This window comes from Sus scrofa, unplaced genomic scaffold (assembly GCF_000003025.6).
Source record: "Sus scrofa isolate TJ Tabasco breed Duroc unplaced genomic scaffold, Sscrofa11.1 Contig1384, whole genome shotgun sequence".
Taxonomy (NCBI): Eukaryota; Metazoa; Chordata; class Mammalia; order Artiodactyla; family Suidae; genus Sus; species Sus scrofa.
Genome location: NW_018084867.1, coordinates 39,676 through 56,836, shown reverse-complemented (window position 1 = coordinate 56,836; position 17,161 = coordinate 39,676). Strand labels below are relative to the sequence as shown.

Here is a 17,161-nt window from a genome sequence, read left to right as displayed (position 1 = left end):
ACAGACAGGTTTTGAATTCTGGTTCCAACTTTACCAGCTCGATAATCCTGGGCCTGAGCCTCAATTTCCTTGTGGTAAAATAGGGGCTAGTAATAGCTCCTGGTGATGCTCTAGATGTTTAAAGGCAGATCTGGCATGGGCATGAGGCAGAAGGGGCATGACCATAGCAGCTGAGTCCTGGAGGCCCTACCAGCCAGGCTCTTGTCTTTAGGTTTCTGAGTGGAGGTGGGGTGTCCTAGAGAAGTGGTCAGAGTGGCTGGAGTTCAGGGAGCACATGGACACTTCACAGCCTGGCACTGGTGGGAGCCCTGCTTAGGTCCTCTCTGGTGACTCCCTCTCTTTTCTTCCTTCTGAATCAGGACTCTTTTCCCTCCTTTTTCTTTTGTGTGCTGAATGGAGCACATGCTTTTCCTTTATTTATTTATTTATTTTTGTTTTTTGGGGGGCCGCACCTGTGGCATATGGAAGTTCCCAGGCTAGGGGTTGGATCGGATCTGCAGCTGCTGGTCTATACCCCAGGCACAGCAATGTGGGATCCAAACCATGTCTGTGACCTACATCACAGCTCATGCAGCACCGGATCCTTAACTCACTGAGTGAGACCAGGGATCGAACCCTTGTCCTCATGGATATTAGTCAGATTCGTTACCGCTAAGCCACAAGGGGAACTCCTGGACTTTTTATTTTAAATTGAAGTGTAATTGATTTACAATATTGTGTTCATTTCAGGTGTACAACATAGTGGTTTGGGTTTCATTGCAGATTATATTTAATTATAGGTTATTACAAGATATTGAGTATTATTCCCTGTGCTTTACTGTAGGTCCTTGTGGTTTATCTGTTTTATGAATAGTAAATGGTAGTTTATATCTTTTAATCCCAAACTCCTAATTTATCCCTCCTCTTTCTCTCCATTGGTATCTATATGTTCGTTTGCTATGTTTTTAAGTGTTTCTGTTTTGTATGTAGATTTATTGGTATTAATTTTAGATTGCACATATAAGTGATATCACACAGTATTTTTCTTTCTCTGTCTGGCTTATTTCACTTAGTATGAGAACCTCTAGTTGCATCCATATTGCTGCAAATGGCAATATTTCATTCTTTTTTATGGCTGAGTAGTATTCTGTTGTATATATGTACCACTTCTTATCCATTCATCTGCTGATGGACACTTAGGTTGTTTCCATGTTTTGGCTATTGTGAATAGTGATGCTCTGAATATTGGGGTGCATGTATCTTTTTGAATTAGAGGTTTTTTTTCCCAGGTATATGCTCAGGAGTAGATTGCTGGATCATACGGCAACTCTGTTTTTAGTCTTTGAAGGAAGCTCCATACTGTTTTCCACAGTGGTTGTACCAATTTATGTACTTACCAACAGTGTAAGAGGGTTCCCTTTTCTCCACACCGTCTCCAGCATTTATTATTTGTAGATTTTTTAAAAATGATGGCCATTCTGACTGATTTGAGCCAATACATTATAGTTTTGATTTGCATTTCTGTAATAATTAGCGATGTTGAGCATCTTTTCATGTGTCTGTTGGCCGTCTTCATGTCTTCTTTGGAAAAATGTCTATTTAGGTTTTCTGCTCATTTTTTGCTCAGGTTGTTTGTTTTTTTTTTTTGATATTGAGTTGTACAAGCTGTTTGTATATTTTGGAGATTAACCTCTTGTTTGTCACATCACTTGCAAATGTTTTCTCCCATTCTGTAGGTGGTCTTTTTTTTTTTTTTTTTTTTTTTATTTTCCCACTGTACAGCAAGGGGGTCAGGTTATCCTTAGGTATATACATTGCAGTTACAGTTTTTTCCCCCACCCTTTCTTCTGTTGCGACATGAGTATCTAGACATAGTTCTCAATGCTATTCAGCAGGATCTCCTTGTAAATCTATTCTAGGTTGTGTCTGATAAGCCCAAGCTCCCGATCCCTCCCACTCCCTCCCCCTCCCATCAGGCAACCACAAGTCTCTTCTCCAAGTCCATGATTTTCTTTTCTGAGGAGATGTTCATTTGTGCTGGATATTAGATTCCAGTTATAAGTGATATCATATGGTATTTGTCTTTGTCTTTCTGGCTCATTTCACTCAGTAGGAGATTCTCTAGTTCCATCCATGTTGCTGCAAATGGCATGATGTCATCCTTTTTTATGGCTGAGTAGTATTCCATTGTGTATATATACCACATCTTCCGAATCCAGTCATCTGTCGATGGACATTTGGGTTGTTTCCACATCCTGGCTATTGTGAATAGTGCTGCAATGAACATGCGGGTGCATTTTGCTGTGCAAAAGTTTGTAAGTTTGATTAGGTCCCGTTTGTTTCTTTTTACTTTTATTTCTTTTGCCTTGGGAGACCAATCTAAGAAACTGTTGTTACAGTTTCAGAGAATGCTTTGTCTATGTTCTGTGCTAGGAGTTTTGTTTTGTTCTGCAGCATATGGAAGTTCCCAGGCTAGGGGTTGACTCCGAGCTACAGCTGCCAGCCTACGTCACAACCACAGCAATGCAGGATCCAAGCTGCACTGCATCTGTGACCTACACCACAGCTCACAGCAACACCTACACCACAGCTCACAGCAACACTGGATCCTTTACCCATGAGTAAGGCCAGGGGTCGAACCCACATCCTCATGGTTACTAGTTGGATTCATTACCACTGAGCCACAACAGGAACTCCTCACCTAGTTTTATGGTGTCTGTCTTATAGTTGTGGACCCTTGTTTGGTCATTCAGACCAAGAATGTGCAGCTAATTCTTTCTGAGTGCTTGTCATGTGACAGGCCTGTGAGTTCAGATTCATCACCTCAGTTTTATCAGAGAGGGAGCTCAGGCTTGGAGAAATAAAGTGATGTTTACATGGTCACATAAAGAGTTGGTAGAAGCACTGGGATTCGAGTACAACTTCCTGGCTTTATGCAATACAGGGCCGAAATTTACCTCCTTTAGCCTGATGTCTGGGTCCTCTGTCAGGTGGACCCCCTGTTCCCCCTGTGTGACTCTCAGCTCACATCCAGGTGACTTTTAAGAACTATTTCACTCTGGGGGAGATCAACAGTTCCCCATGGACCCTCGTTGATTCCCTTCTTTGGTCATTTTTTGGAGGGGGGTGCACCGGGGCATGCGAAAGTTCCCGGCCAGGGATTGAACCCTCGCCACAGCAGTGACAACCCCAGATCCTTAACCTGCTGAGCCACAAGGAAACTCCCATCTTCTCTGGTCTTTGTGTGCAGACTAAAGCTACCCCTATTTTGTGTCTAAATTCCATATCCATCTTCCCAAACTGAACACAACATGTTCTCTGTTCTCCCAAAGCATCCTCCATCCTCTGAATCCTACTTGAACTCCATTGTGGTTACAGTGTATGTCCCCCTGCACCATCCCCTGGCACTGTAGCATCCCTCCCCAAGTTGCATTACATCTGCAACTGACTGGTTGTTCAATGCCCGCCTCCTCCAATAAGAATATGAGTCCCGAGAACAGGACCTGGTCTGTCTCTATTCCAAGTATATCTGGGACATCTTTACAGGTCCTGGCGCCCAATAGATTCGCAGTGAAGTTCATTAAGTGAGTGACCTCACACCTTGCTCTTTCTCCCCAGGCTGTGGGTGACGTGCAGGAGGATGGCCATGTCAGTTGCATCCCAGGTCCCTGCAGCATCCCGCTGTGCGTGGTGCTAGCATTAGGAATGAACCCCGCAGAAGCCCTGCTGGCTTTCCTAGCATGACTGCCCTCCCTCTTCTGGGTTTAGGGAGCTGTGTGGCCCCCTGAAGCCCCCGGAGCTGTCAGAGCAGAGACTCCTGTCAGTGCTGCTCCGTTTGATCTCCTTCCCTCTCCCCTCGTGCCCCCTGCCACCCGAGCTACCACGTCTTTATCTTCACCACCCCTCCTTCAGAAATGGCAGGACCCTGTTCTTCCCTCTGCTGCACCCCCACCCCCACCCCAACCTTCTGTTTCTAAGGCTCTCCTGTGTTTACGGGGTTTCTGTACCCGCCCAGGGCCACGCCTTCCCCAGGAATTATGTCACCACCTGGCCATGCTCTGGGACACGCTTCAGGGACCTGAGTAGAGCTGCTGGGCCTCCTCCCTCCTGCCTCCCAGCCCTCAGCCACCTTTAGGTGTCCTCCTGCTTCCGAAAGCATTGGAAGGGTGGGGGGTGAGGTGGGCAGAGTGAAAATACTCTGAGTTACTAGGGGTGGTAGTAAAGGGGGTGATGAGGTGTCCCCACTTCCTCCCCTTCCTCCTATCAGGCATTTCCTCCAAGGAGGCAGAGCTGACCCTCCAGCACATCTGCATCCACCTGTGCCCAGAACGTTTGGCTCTTGTCCTGGTGAGGGCCGTGACCACCCCACGTCACCCCCAAATGTCCTATTTAGAACACCATTATACCCCAGAACGTTTCCGTGGCCCTGAGGTGAGTGGAAGGTGCCAAAATAAAGAGCAGACCTGACCGTGAGCGGCCGCTTTTGAATGTGTCCTGAGGTAATCCTGGAAACCATCTTTTTCCTCCTTTTTTTTTTTTTTTTTTTTTTTTTTTTGTCTTTTTGGGCCTGCACCTGCAGCATATGGAAGTTCCCAGGCTAGGGGTTGAATCGGAGCTGTAGCTGCTGGCCACAGCCACAGCAATGCCAGAGCTGAGCCTCATCTGTGACCTACACCACAGCTCACAGCAACACCAGATCCTTTAACCCACTGGGCAAAGCCAGGGATTGAACCCACGTCCTCATAGATTCTATTTGGGTTCATTATCACTGAGCCACGATGGGCACTCTCATGGAAACCATCTTCTACTTCCGATGACATGTCCATGGCCTGGCCTGCGTCCCAGCCACTGCCCTGGGTCACATGCACACTCAGCATCACTGGCTGGGGTGGGTCCTCAGGCCCAGGCATCTTGACTAGGACTGGCTGTGGCCATAACAGCCCTGGTGGGTGCCTGCTGGGGCCTTCTGAGTTAGGACTGTCCCCGACCTCTCCTGGGAATGGCCCACCATCCTGGTTCCTGAGAACATGACCTTGGTGGCCGCATCTGATGAGCAGGAGCTAGAATGAATGCAACACAGCTCCTGAGACCAGTTGCAAACACCAGATTTCCAGTAGCTTCCCCACATCTCACACTCCAGGGTTCGAGTCTCCAGCTGTTTGGTAGTAAACAGCAGCAGAGGGATGGTGGCACCACCTCCTCCTGAGTACCCATTGTGTGGGCAGGGGCCGGGGAACAAGCCGGCATAGCCCCTGCCTCCTTCCCACAGCCTTCCCTGCAGCAGATGTTAGTATTCTCATTTTGCAGACAAGGAAATTGAGGTTGAGGGAGGGTAAACCATTTGTCCAAGACACACAGCTAAGTGGCGGGGCCAGGATTCAAACTAAAGCCAGTCTAACTCTAAAGCACAGGCCTTTTACCCTTTAATGGTGTAGATAGTGGATATGCCAAGCTCTGGAACAGCTGGGTACAGGAACATTCTTTTTTTTTCAGGTCGCACCCACAGCGTATGGGAATTCCCAGGCTAGGGACTGACTTGGAGCTGCAGCTGCCGGCCTACACCACAGCAACACAGAATCCAAGCTGCATGTACAACCTACACCGCAGCTCATGGCAACGCCAGATCCTTAACCCACTGAGTGAGGCCAGGGATCGAACCTGCGTCCTCATGACTATTAGTTGGGTTCATTACTGCTGAGCCACAATGGGAACTCCTGATTCTTCACCTGTTGGCTCTGTTACCCTACAGGATAATGCAAACAACGCACGCTTTTTCCCATCTCACCATCCTGCCTTTCAAATTGGGCTTGTGCAAAAACCGTATCTATCATATTTTCTTATTTATTTATTTTGCTTTTTTTAGAGCCACACCTGTGACATATGGAAGTTCTCAGGCTAGGGGTTGAATTGGACCTGCAGCTGCCAGCCTACCCCCCAGTCATAGCAACAGCAGACCTGAGCCGAGTCTGTGACCTACACTGCAGCTCATGGCAACACCAGATCCTTAACTTACTGAGCAGAGCCTGGGATCAAACCTGCGTCCTCACAGATATGTGTCAGGTTTGTAACTCACTGAGCCACAACAGGAACTCCCATATCTGTCATATTTTAAAATAAGCATCCCTCAGCCACCGCCACATCCACCCTTGCTGTCGCCCCAGGATGCTGCTTGTTTTGAGCGGGCTGGAAGGCTTTGCCTCATCAGAATCCCCCCCGACACTCCCCAAGACCCTAAATGCCTTAAGGATGGGAAACCTAGTAACCCATGACTACAGATGTTTGTTCAGTCTGAATCCTGTTTTGCTTACAGACAACGGCAAATCCGTCCATTGGAAACTGGGAGCTGATAAGGAGGTCTGGGTGTGGGTGATGGGCGAGCACCATCTCGATAAGCCCTACGATGTGCTCTGCGAGGAGATTCTCGCCGAGCGGGCGCGGCTGAAAGCAGAGCAGGAGGCCGCAGAGCTCAGGTATGAGATGCGCTCCACGCAGCAGGGCCCCGTAGGGCTTGAGGCACGAGGGTGACCTCCCGTCTCTGGAACGCTCCTTTAGGTTGCCAGTGACTCCTTTCATTTTCACCATGCCACCACGTCGGCTGTTTCATTTCCCCACTTTGACGTGGACACGATCCCCCAGGGGCCCCGGGCTACGCTGGAATTGTTCTGGAGCCTCACAGGCTGGAGGAGTGAGGGAGGCACAGGGACCCTCAGGCTTTAGGGCAGGCAGCTGAGCCAGTGGGCCCATGGGGGCTTGTCTGTGCCAGGCGCTGGGGGTCCAGAGAGGAACAGGGAGCAGAAACAGGCATGTGCACAGGCTGCTGTAGGTACTGTGTCTGAGGCCGAGCAGAGCGCTCTCTGAGCCCACCAGCGTGATGCACAGAATTGGCCCTAGAAAGATGAGTAGTTTTGCAGCTACAGCAGGTCGGGCAGGAAACCGCAGGCAGTCAAGACCCCTCAGATGTGAGTGTGGGCGACACTTTGGCTGATAGTCACTTCCATGTTCAGGGTGCACATGGGCTGTGGTAGGAGAGGGGGCCTTGCTCTAAAGTGCCTTGAAAGCCAGAGTTAGAGGTTGGACCTAATTCTGGGGACAGTGAGGCTGTTCTGAGTGAAGAAGTGACACAATCGAGTGGAGATACAGGAAGGTAACTGGGGTGGAGCAGTGAGGCAGGGGGGTGGGTCCCTTAGGCGGGGTGCCGGCGTGGCCTCACAAAGCCCCCTGAGTGTCGGCAGCCCTACGTGACTGGGGGAAATGGAAACAGACCGTTCCTTAGGGCTGTGACTTCACAACTGGAAGTGGACCTGTGGAGAGAAAGGAACTACTTGCTGCTGGTGACGAGAGCTTAGCTTTTGAGCTGGGAGCCGGGTTCCAGTCCTGGCTGCTGCGTGGCCGCAGATAAGTGATACCTTTTTTTTTTTTTTTAATTTTTTTAAGGGCCACACTGATGGCATACTAAGGCTCCCAGGCTATCAGTCAGGTCAGAGCTGCAGCTGCCAGCCTACACCACAGGCACAGCAACACCAGATCCGAGCCTCATCTGTGACCTGCCCCACAGCTCTCATAGCAAAACGGATCCTTAACCCACTGAGCGAGGCCAGAGATTGAACCCGCATCCTCATGGATACTAGTTGGGTTCGTTACCACTGAGCCACAACAGGAACTCCAGTGATACCTTTTTTGAGTCTCTTATAACAAGGCAAAGATAACAGCCTTCCCCACAGGGTTGCTATAGATTGTAAATATCTTCTTCTTCTTTTTTTTTTTTTTTTTTTCCTGGCCATGGCATGCAGAAGTTCCAGGCCAGGGATCGAACCCAAGCCACAGCCGTGACAATGCTGGATGCTTAACCACTAGGCCACCAGGGAACTCCTAAGTGAATATCTTTAAATACCTAGCGAAGGCCCTAGCATATCATCAGCACTCAGGAAATGGTACCCATTACTGTTTTTCACATAGTTTGAATGTAGACAGCAACTTTGGAAACACAGTCTTTGTTGAAGAATGTTTTTGATTAATTCCCTGTTTGTTTCTCTTCAGAACATCTCAGTCCAGAGAATCTACCGGCAGCTTGAAAACAAAGTCACAGGCCTCTGATGTGCAAGCACCAGGTGACAAGGAGAGTCGGGTGGGCAAGAAGGCGGCAGAGGAGGGGGGACAGGGGCGAGGCTGTGGGCCAGCTCCATCCCCCGAAGAGCAGAAAACTCCTGTGAGTCTTTCATGTCTGTAAAAACGCGGGAAATTTCCAGACTGGGGGAGATAAAGATATGGGGCCACTGTCAGGATTTTCAGCTGGCTTTTCCGGGGAAAATTCCTCCAAACTCAAAGGCCCTGCTCTTCATTCCTTATTGGGGGCTTGGGGAATGGCTACTCCTTCACAAACAACCTAAAGCACCCTTTTCACAGGAGAAGGTATGAAGAAAGAACGCTAGAAGTTAAATTGTGCATTTTAGGTGTTCCCGTTGTGGCTCAGTGGGTTAAGAACCCAACATCGTGTCTGTGAGAATGTGAGTTCAATCCCTAGCCTCACTCAGTGGGTTCAGGATCTGGCGTTGCTTTGGCTGTGGTGTAGGTCAGCAGCTGCAGCTCCATTTGGACCCCCTAGCCTGGGAACTTCCTTGTGCTGTAGGTGCGACCCTGAAAAAAAGATTATGCATTTTAAGACATATCCAGGGTTACTTTTACCTGTGATTTGCCCCCTGTAGCGGGTAGGCAGACTCTTTCTTGAAGGGCCAGATGGTGGGCCACAGAGCTTCTGGGTGGCCCTGGGGCGTCTGCCACAGGTGTGCATAGGTGAGCGGTGGCATGGCTGTGGCAGGTGGAACTTTACGTACTGGGCAGGTGGCGCCGGGGTTTGGCCCACAGGTTGTGGTTCGTGGGACCTGTTCTGTAGCACTGGCACCTCCGGAGTCTAGATTTTGTCCATATGAGTCTCCCCGTTTGTTGAGGACAAAGCAGCGATGCCTCTTGGCTTCATAGATTCTGCCTGTGACTGTGGAACAGTTGCTGCCTCAACACAACAGAATTTTCTACTCAGGACTGGAATGACTTCTCTTAGGTTTCAGGTGGCTTGAAAAGCTCACACATAATTTGCTGCTTGGATTATGGTTCAGAAGCGTAATAAAACTATATTATGAAGTATTTCTTCTAAGAATTTAATTGCCCTGAGAGCTAACAGGGGATTTGCAGCCATGTGCCTTCCATTAGTTCTCTGGTTCTGTGACACTGTGTGAGCTCCTTGCCTCTTAGAGAATGTTAAGCGGGGGTACTGTTGTATATGTGTGTATAAAGATAGACAGACAGTCATATAGATAAACATATAGATATTGTGGTGAGGATAAATAGATAGATAAATAGGTAGACACATAGATACATAGATAGACATACTGATATACAGATAGATAGATTATAGGTAGATGGTAAGTAAATAGAAATAGTAGACGGATACATAGATAAACATATAGATATACAGATAGATAGATAAGTAGGTAGAGAGGTGGTAAGTAGACAGGTAGCCAGATAGATAAATAGAAGGTAGATAGGTAGATGATTGGTAGATGGATAGAGAGGTGATAGATGATAAATGAGTAAACATTATAGATATAGAGATAGATTATAGATAGGTGGATAGAGAGATGATAAGTAGATAGGCACGTGGGTAGGTAGATAGATAATAGGTGGATAGATAGGTAGAATAGATAGCTAATAGGTAGATAGATGACAGGTGGATATATAGAGATGATAAATTGATAGGTAGGCAGATAGATGATAGACAGTAGATAAATAGGTGGAGTAGACAGATAATAGGTAGGTAATAGGTGGATAGATAGGTAGAATAGATAGGTTATAGGTAGATGGATGAGAGATAGATAGAAAGATACAGACATTGAGGAGAAGATTCCCAAGATAGATCACTTTACTCATTCGGTGAACAAGTACCCGTTAGGTGCTAGGATGGAGCCTATGATGCAGGAGTGAAAATAGAATCACTGTTGTCATGAACTTTATAACCGAGAAAGCAGGGAGCAACTTCACATAAAATATCATTTCAAAGGGTAACGGCGCTCCGAGGAACTGGGTGTGTCGGTGCCTCCCTTACCCTAGGACATGAGCGTCACAGGAGCGTGCAGAATAGCTCTGCAGGGGTCTTGGAACAGGAGATGACTTCAGAGGGTGACTGGGCCTGGCGATTCCTGCAGAGGGACAGCTAGGCAGGGCTTGGTGGGGACAGGGCAGCTTATGTGCAGAGGGAGGAAGTGATGGGGTGAGGGGCTGGGTAGGGCCGGACAGGACAGGGTCTTAGGGGTGACCTCTGTGTTCTGACTCATTTTGCAAGAACAACTAGAAATTGTCAATGATTTTTGAGCAGATATTCATAATTTGAAAGGAACTGATCATTTGTGCATGAGAGTAGGTGAAGGAGTGAGGTTTCTGTCACAACCCAGGTTTTTAAGGAGAGAGGTTTCCTGGGAGAGTTAGGGTGTCATCAGCATAAATAGGAACCAGCAGCTGGAGGGGATACTGAATTCAAAGAAGGCAAGTCTGGTTTAGAGGTATCCAGGATTTCTCTTGGGAGTTCCCACTGTGGCTCAGTGGTAATGAACCCAACTAGTATCTCTGAGGATGTGGGTTTGATTCCTGACTATGCTCAGTGGGTTAAGGATCATATAGCATTGCCACGAGCTGTGGTGTGGGTCTCAGACTCGGCTTGGATCCTTCGTTTCTGCGGCTGGCAGCTGCAGCTCTGATTTGACCCCTACCCTGGGAAATTTCATATGCCGTGGGTGTGGCCCTAAAAACAACAACAACAACAACAACAAGAAATATCAAGGATTTCTCATGCCCTTGAAGGTAGTAATGTAGAGGTAAGCAGGTTTTCTGCACAATGATAAAGTACACACAGTTTGACTTAGAGTTTGCAAAGCTTCTTCTCATGTTTTTATTTCACTTTACAACACAATGTAAGTATAATTTTTGTTGTTACAGATGAAGTAGTTTAGGTTCAAAGAGATTGATTTGCCCCCAAATCTCAGAAAGTCCTCACTTTGGTATGTCTGCTTTAATTTCCGTTCCTACCATAACTTGGAGGCACTTAAACTAGGTTCATCGTCTTCTCCAGATCTGCTCCTCAGACAAGAAAGAACTCTGGTGAGAACCAAGACAAGAGCTTTGGGAATCATGCAATGCATGTTTCCAAAATGCAATCCAGATTTGCACTCTGAAGATTTTCATGTTTCTGCCATAATCTAGCCATGGTATCTAAAAGAATATTGTCATGTCTTTATTTTTTTTAATTTTAACTTTAATTTTTTTGCTTTTGAGGGCTGCACCTGAGGCATACGGAAGTTCCCAGGCTAGGGGTCGAATCAGGGCCGCAGCTGCCAGCCTACACCACAGCCACAGCAACATGGGATCCAAGCCGTGTCTGCGACCTACACCCCAGCTCATGGCAATGCCGGATCCTCAACCCCCTGAGCGAGGCTAAGGATCAGACCCACACCCTCATGGATACCAGTGGGATTTGCCACTGCTGAGCCATGACAGAAACTCTCTGTCATGTCTTTCAAATGTCATTGTCTATACAAGGCCTAAAATTTATTATAAAAAGAAATATCATAAGTTCCCACTGTGGCACAGTGGTTAAGGATCTAGCGTTGCTGCAGCTGTTGTGTCGGTCACAGTTGCAGCTGGGATTTGATCCCTGGCCTGAGAACTTCCATATGCCATAGGGCAGCCAAAAAAGAAAAAAAGAGAAAAAAATCATCAAGCAGTTTTTGTTGAAGTTGGCGATCATAATACTTATCTCAATAGCCATGGATGAATTTAAAGAGCAATCAATTTTCCAGAATTATAAAAAAAAAACAAAAAAAAAACCTTGAAGGGAAATCAGCTCTAGGTTTCCTAAAGTAAAATGGTCTTGGCTTTATAATGAGTTTTCATATGACAGATCATCACCAGAAAACCTGCCCCATATTCTAATAAAGTTCTGTAGACCTGAGCCTGAAAGCACTCCTCACTGGTCTGGTCTAATATCTCCGAAAGGCTATGGAAAATAGATGCAAGTTAAATTCAGCCCAACTGTTGATGTGCCTTCAGCATGCAGAAGTGCTTGTGTAAGAGTTAGTTACTTGTAAAAGTGGTACTTCCCATTAACAGTGGCCCCTTGTATTTTACTAGGGTGTGAGAATGGACTGGATTTTTGCATTCATGTCAGCCAGTGTCTTTTCAGCTCTGCTCTGATTGTCTTATGAAAGGCAATCAAGGCAAACATGTAGTTTGGGACCTGCTTGGGTCTAGGTAGGACTTGGGGCAAATCCCACAGTGATTCCTACATTTTACCCACTAATAATTTTGAATGAGATGAAGTCAGCTTCAAAGAATCCAAGGTCAGATTTCCCACTGTGGCTCCGCGATAATGAACCCAACTAGTATCCATGAGGCTACGGGTTCAATCCCTGGCCTCACTCAGTGGATTAAGGCTCCAGCATTGCCATGAACTGTGGTGTAGGTGGCAGGCCTACACAGATCCCATGTTGCTGTGGCTGTGGTGTAGGCCAGCTGCTGCAAGTCTGATTTGACCCCTAGCCTGGGAACTTCCATATGCTGCAGATGCAGCCCTAAAAAGAGAGAGAGAAAGAAAAGAATACCTCCTTTGTGGAGTTCTTGCTGTGGTACGATGGGATTGGTGGCATCTCTTGAGCACTGGGATGCAGGTTCGATCCCTAGCCTGGCATAGTGGGTTAAAGGATCTGGTGTTGCTACAGCTGCAGCATAGGTTGCAACTGCAACTCAGATTCAGTCTCTGGCTTGGGAACTCCATATGCCACAAGGCAACCAAAAAATAAAAATAAAAACCTGCCTTATTTTATCACCTTTTTTTGGGTAAAAATTACATGAGCTAGTATATTTGGAAATGTCTGGAAAACTGCAAATCCCAGTACAAATCCAAGGGGTGATCTTTCCTGGAAACACCTGACACCTTGCCGCATCCAAGGGACAGAGTCGTATAGCCAGGCTGCACAGTGAGGCTGATGGAGGTGAATTGGTCCTTCCCTGAGCCAGTGTGTATCAGGGGCTCAATCCGTGTGATGGTGGGTGTCACGGGGCCACAAGGGAGGCTCCCGACCAGGCCTTGGTCTCTCAGGAGTTAGAGAAAGAAGGGACGCCTCGGAAAGCACTGCAGCATTTCAGGACACGATCAAGTTCTGGGTGTGGAGCAGCCAGGCTGGTTAGTGGGAGGCCAGACGGGAGCAGTATGAGGCCTGGGGGGGAGGAATCCGCCGCCAGCGTCCTGCCCAGCAGAATGTCAGTGGGAAGAGGGTGAAAAGCATCATATTAGGGCTCCTGGGGCAGCCTGATGGCAGGAGGGCTTTGGCGGGTAAGGCCCATGTGGGAAGGAGTCGAGAGGCCGAGTTATGGAGGAGGAATCAGGCTTGTCCGGTGTTGGTCTTCTGTTGCTGCCCTAGCAAATTACCATAAGTGTTAATGGCCTAAAATAAAACCTGGTTATTATCTCACAGCTCCCTGGGTGGGAACTCTGACCTGGCGTGGCTAAACTAAGTCTTCTGTTTAGGGTCTCAGGAGGCAGAAATTAAAGTGCTGGCCAAGGAAGGGATCTGATCTGGAAGTTTCCATTCTCATTCAAATCATTGGCGAGTGAGCCGCTTAGAACTGGTTTCTCTGAGGACCAGTCAGCCTGGGGGGACAGTCCTGGGCCTTCTTGTGCTGCCAGCATGGCCCCTAGGAATGGCAGGGGGAGTCTATCTCTTGCTTAGAGTTGAGAGAGATGCTGACATTCTAGAGACTTTACCTATGCTGCAGCATCTCTCAGACTCCAGCTGGAGAAAGGTCTCTGCTTTTAAGGGTTCCTGTGATTCGACGGGGCCCACGGGTAGGTAATCCGGGATGGGCACCCGGTTTGAAGGTCCGTAGCTGGTAATGAACATGGGCACAGTTCCTTTTCCTATGTAACAACACACAGCCACACATTCCAGGGATGAGGGTGTAGACATTTGGGGGCCATTCTGCCTCCCATATCCCTGCAGGTGGTGGGCTCAGCAGTACAAACCTGACCTCCCTTATCCAAACCCCTGCACCAGACGTGTTTCAGATTGTCTGAAAGAAATGCTGTGTATACGCTGTTTAGTATATAGTGTCCCCAGCAAGTAATCAGTTACTATAAATAGCCTCATGCACATTCAAGGCAGCTTTCTCCTCCATGTAAGTTATGTATATTTAGAGTTTCTTGGATTTCAGAATTGTTAATAAGGGACTGTGGACTTGTGATAGGTTTTTCTTTTTCTCTCTCTCTTTTTTTTTTTTTTTTTTTTTTTTTTTTTTTTTTTTTTTGGCTAATGAGAGCAAGCAAGCATGGGTAAATGCAGTCAGAGAGCCAGGTTTTCATTCTCATATGTATCTGTAAGAGTTCATTTTCCTTATCACGAGATTTCCTTATTTTCTTACTTGAGGCTTTTTTTTTTTTTTTTTTTTTAAACAAATGAATCACCAAAAGCAAGGCTGCCCAGTGAAGTCCCAGATCCCTTGAAACCATGCAGCGGACACAGTGGAAGACTTCTAGTTTGCGAGTGAAGGTTTCCATCCTTCATGACTTGTGACGCTCGACCCAGGTCCTATAAGGAATCAGTTCCCTCCACAAGATAGGGATTAAATCAGCAGCATTGTTTCTTTAGAAGTGAGAAAATGTTTGAGGATGCTTCCCTAATATCATCTGAGGAAGCTGCAAGAACGTCCCTTGAAGTCTGTCAGTTGTAAGATGCTTTCCTTACCATGAGCCCAGCCGTGGTCCTTCTCATTTTTCAGATGAGAAGGTGGAGGCAGAAGGAGGCTGAGCGGCTTGTACCATCCGAGAATGAGGCAGAACGGATGCCTAGACTAGAGTGTATGGTTTTCCCTTCTGAAAGCGGCTGCCCTCACAAAATACTTGCCCCCTCATTGTTTTTGGCAGTAGTGATGGCTCTTGGGAAACTCAGAAAGGATGTCCTGGTTAATATTCAGTGAGAGTGTTGTGGTTCTCAGTGGATCACAGCGAACACTCTGTGTTGCTGGGGGCCTGTCCCTGAGCTGGGGGTGACGGTAAATAGCAGGATTTTGCTGTCACCCAGCCAGGTTTTGAGACAGGCAGCTTAGAAAGCAGATGTCATTTCCAGGCAGAGACAAGGCTGTTGGGGCATTAATAGGAGCCAGACAAAATGACAGGAGACGCGCCTAAGGAGCAGACGCCCCTCTCCGGGTGGAATTTAGGCAAGAACTAGGGGTGCCCCACAGCTGAGCAGAGATTCCCGAGGGACGCTCTGTGCAGGCAGCCCTCTGATCATGGTCAATGTTTTTCCCCTTCCTGCAGGAGGGTTTGGGAGGGACTAGAACAGGACTGAGTGTGGTCGGGGGAATGGGGATGGGGATGCAGATTCAAAGAGAAGCCCTCATGTGTCTCTGCTTCAGGTGACTTGTAGACTGGGGACTCAGTTGTCAATAGACTGTCCTTGCCCCAAAGGGGACCTTTAATAAAACCAGCTGCTCATTTTAGACTTGATTTCTAGAGAATTCCTTGTTGTTTTTACAAAAGTAGCCTTCAGATTGGACACAGTGCAAAATAGGAGATTTAAAAAAATAGAATGCAAACATCTGGAATTCAAACCATTCCAAAAAAAAAAAAAAACAAAACAAAACAAAAAAAAACCCAGAAATAAAAAAACAGACATCGAAGCTGGCAGATTAAAAATCTTTGGGCAAGAGTCTTCCCTCATAGTCACATCCTATTTATTTTTTTACTTTTTAGAGCTCACCTGTGGCATATGGAAATTCCCAGGCTAGGGGTCAAATTGGAGCTGCAGCTGCCAGTCTACACCACAGCCAAAGCAACACGGGATCTGAGATGCATTTGCTAACTACACCACAGCTCACAGCAACGCTGGATCCTTAACCCACTGAAGAGGCCAGGGATCAAATGGGAATCCTCATGGATACTAGTTTGGCCCATTACTGCTGAGCCACAGTGGGAACTTCCAGTCACATCCTCTTTAACCAGATGGAGTTAGAGATGGGATCTCCTGCCTCCCCCCACCTATGTGCAACACTGCCCCAAGGCTCTGGTACCTGCTTGTACATCTGTCACTTCCCTCTAACAACTGATAACAAAAACATGCCACTGAAAATGTGCTTTTTGATTGTAAAGTAGGTGTTGCAACTCTGGTGGCATCTAGTTGTATTTTTAGATGTTCTAACTCTTAACATTACATTCCCTTATGTCAAGGGCAGAGAAGGTGCACCTGTAAAATGATCTCCTGGCTTCCACTTAGGTTCTCCTCCTTCCACACCCCCTCACCCCTTCCAGACCACGGGGAAGCTCACTGTCCACTCCGAAATCAGCAGTTCTCTAAACCAGGCTTTGGTTGTTTGCCTTCATAAAGGAGAGATTCACAAGCAAAATATGGAGATCAGACCACATGGGGTGCATGTATCTTTTTCAATGAAAGTTTTGTCCCAATATATGCCCAGAAGTAGGATTGGTGGGTCATATGGTAGTTCTATATTTAGTTTTCTGAGGTATTTCCATACTGTTTTCCATAGTGGTTGTATCAGTTTACCTTTCTGCCAAGAGATGAGACCACTTTAAAAGAATGAAAAAGAATATGCTTGATTGTTACTTTGGACCCTTATTCATCTCTAGGTGCTACTTCGTGGCAACCAAAGTTTCCAGTTCTATGTGGCATAGGCTTTCTTTTTCTTTTTTTCATTTTTTAATTTTCTTTTTTTTCATTATTTTGCAAGGTTGTGATAATTGCTGCTGCTCAACAAAGTGATTTAGTGATACAGGCATTCACGTCCCTTCTCTTTCAGATTCTTTTCCCACATAGATTATCAGAGAATCTTGGGTAGAGTTCCTTGTGCTGTACAGCAGGTCCCCATGCTGGGGGGGTGGGGGTGGACTGGGGGTTTGGGATTGGCATTTGCACACTGTGGTGTATGGAATGACTGGCCAAGGGAGACCTTCTGTGTGGTGCAGGCTTTCTGTTGAGAGTCAGAAACAGTATGAGAGCACAGCTCCTTAGATGACTTCATCTTGGTAAGTAGGCGGGATGGAGAGGCCTGCCCCTCCCCTCAGGGCAGATGCCCAGCACCTGGGTGTGGCAGAGCTGCTGTGGAGCCACTGGCTCTTGTCTGAAGA

At 47.1% G+C, this 17,161-nt stretch overlaps 1 protein-coding gene across 2 annotated transcripts in view; it reads left to right on the top strand.

The window, feature by feature from the left end:
• The window catches only part of LOC100737676 (SH2 domain-containing protein 4A-like), a 50,899-nt gene that overhangs the window by 13,313 nt on the left and 20,425 nt on the right, over positions 1-17,161 (top strand). For both annotated transcript variants that reach the window (XM_021081298.1, XM_021081297.1), the window contains exons 3-4: positions 6,290-6,449; positions 8,017-8,185. In XM_021081298.1, the coding sequence (XP_020936957.1) occupies positions 6,290-6,449; positions 8,017-8,185 (329 nt within the window). The remainder of the gene's footprint in view (positions 1-6,289; positions 6,450-8,016; positions 8,186-17,161) is intronic.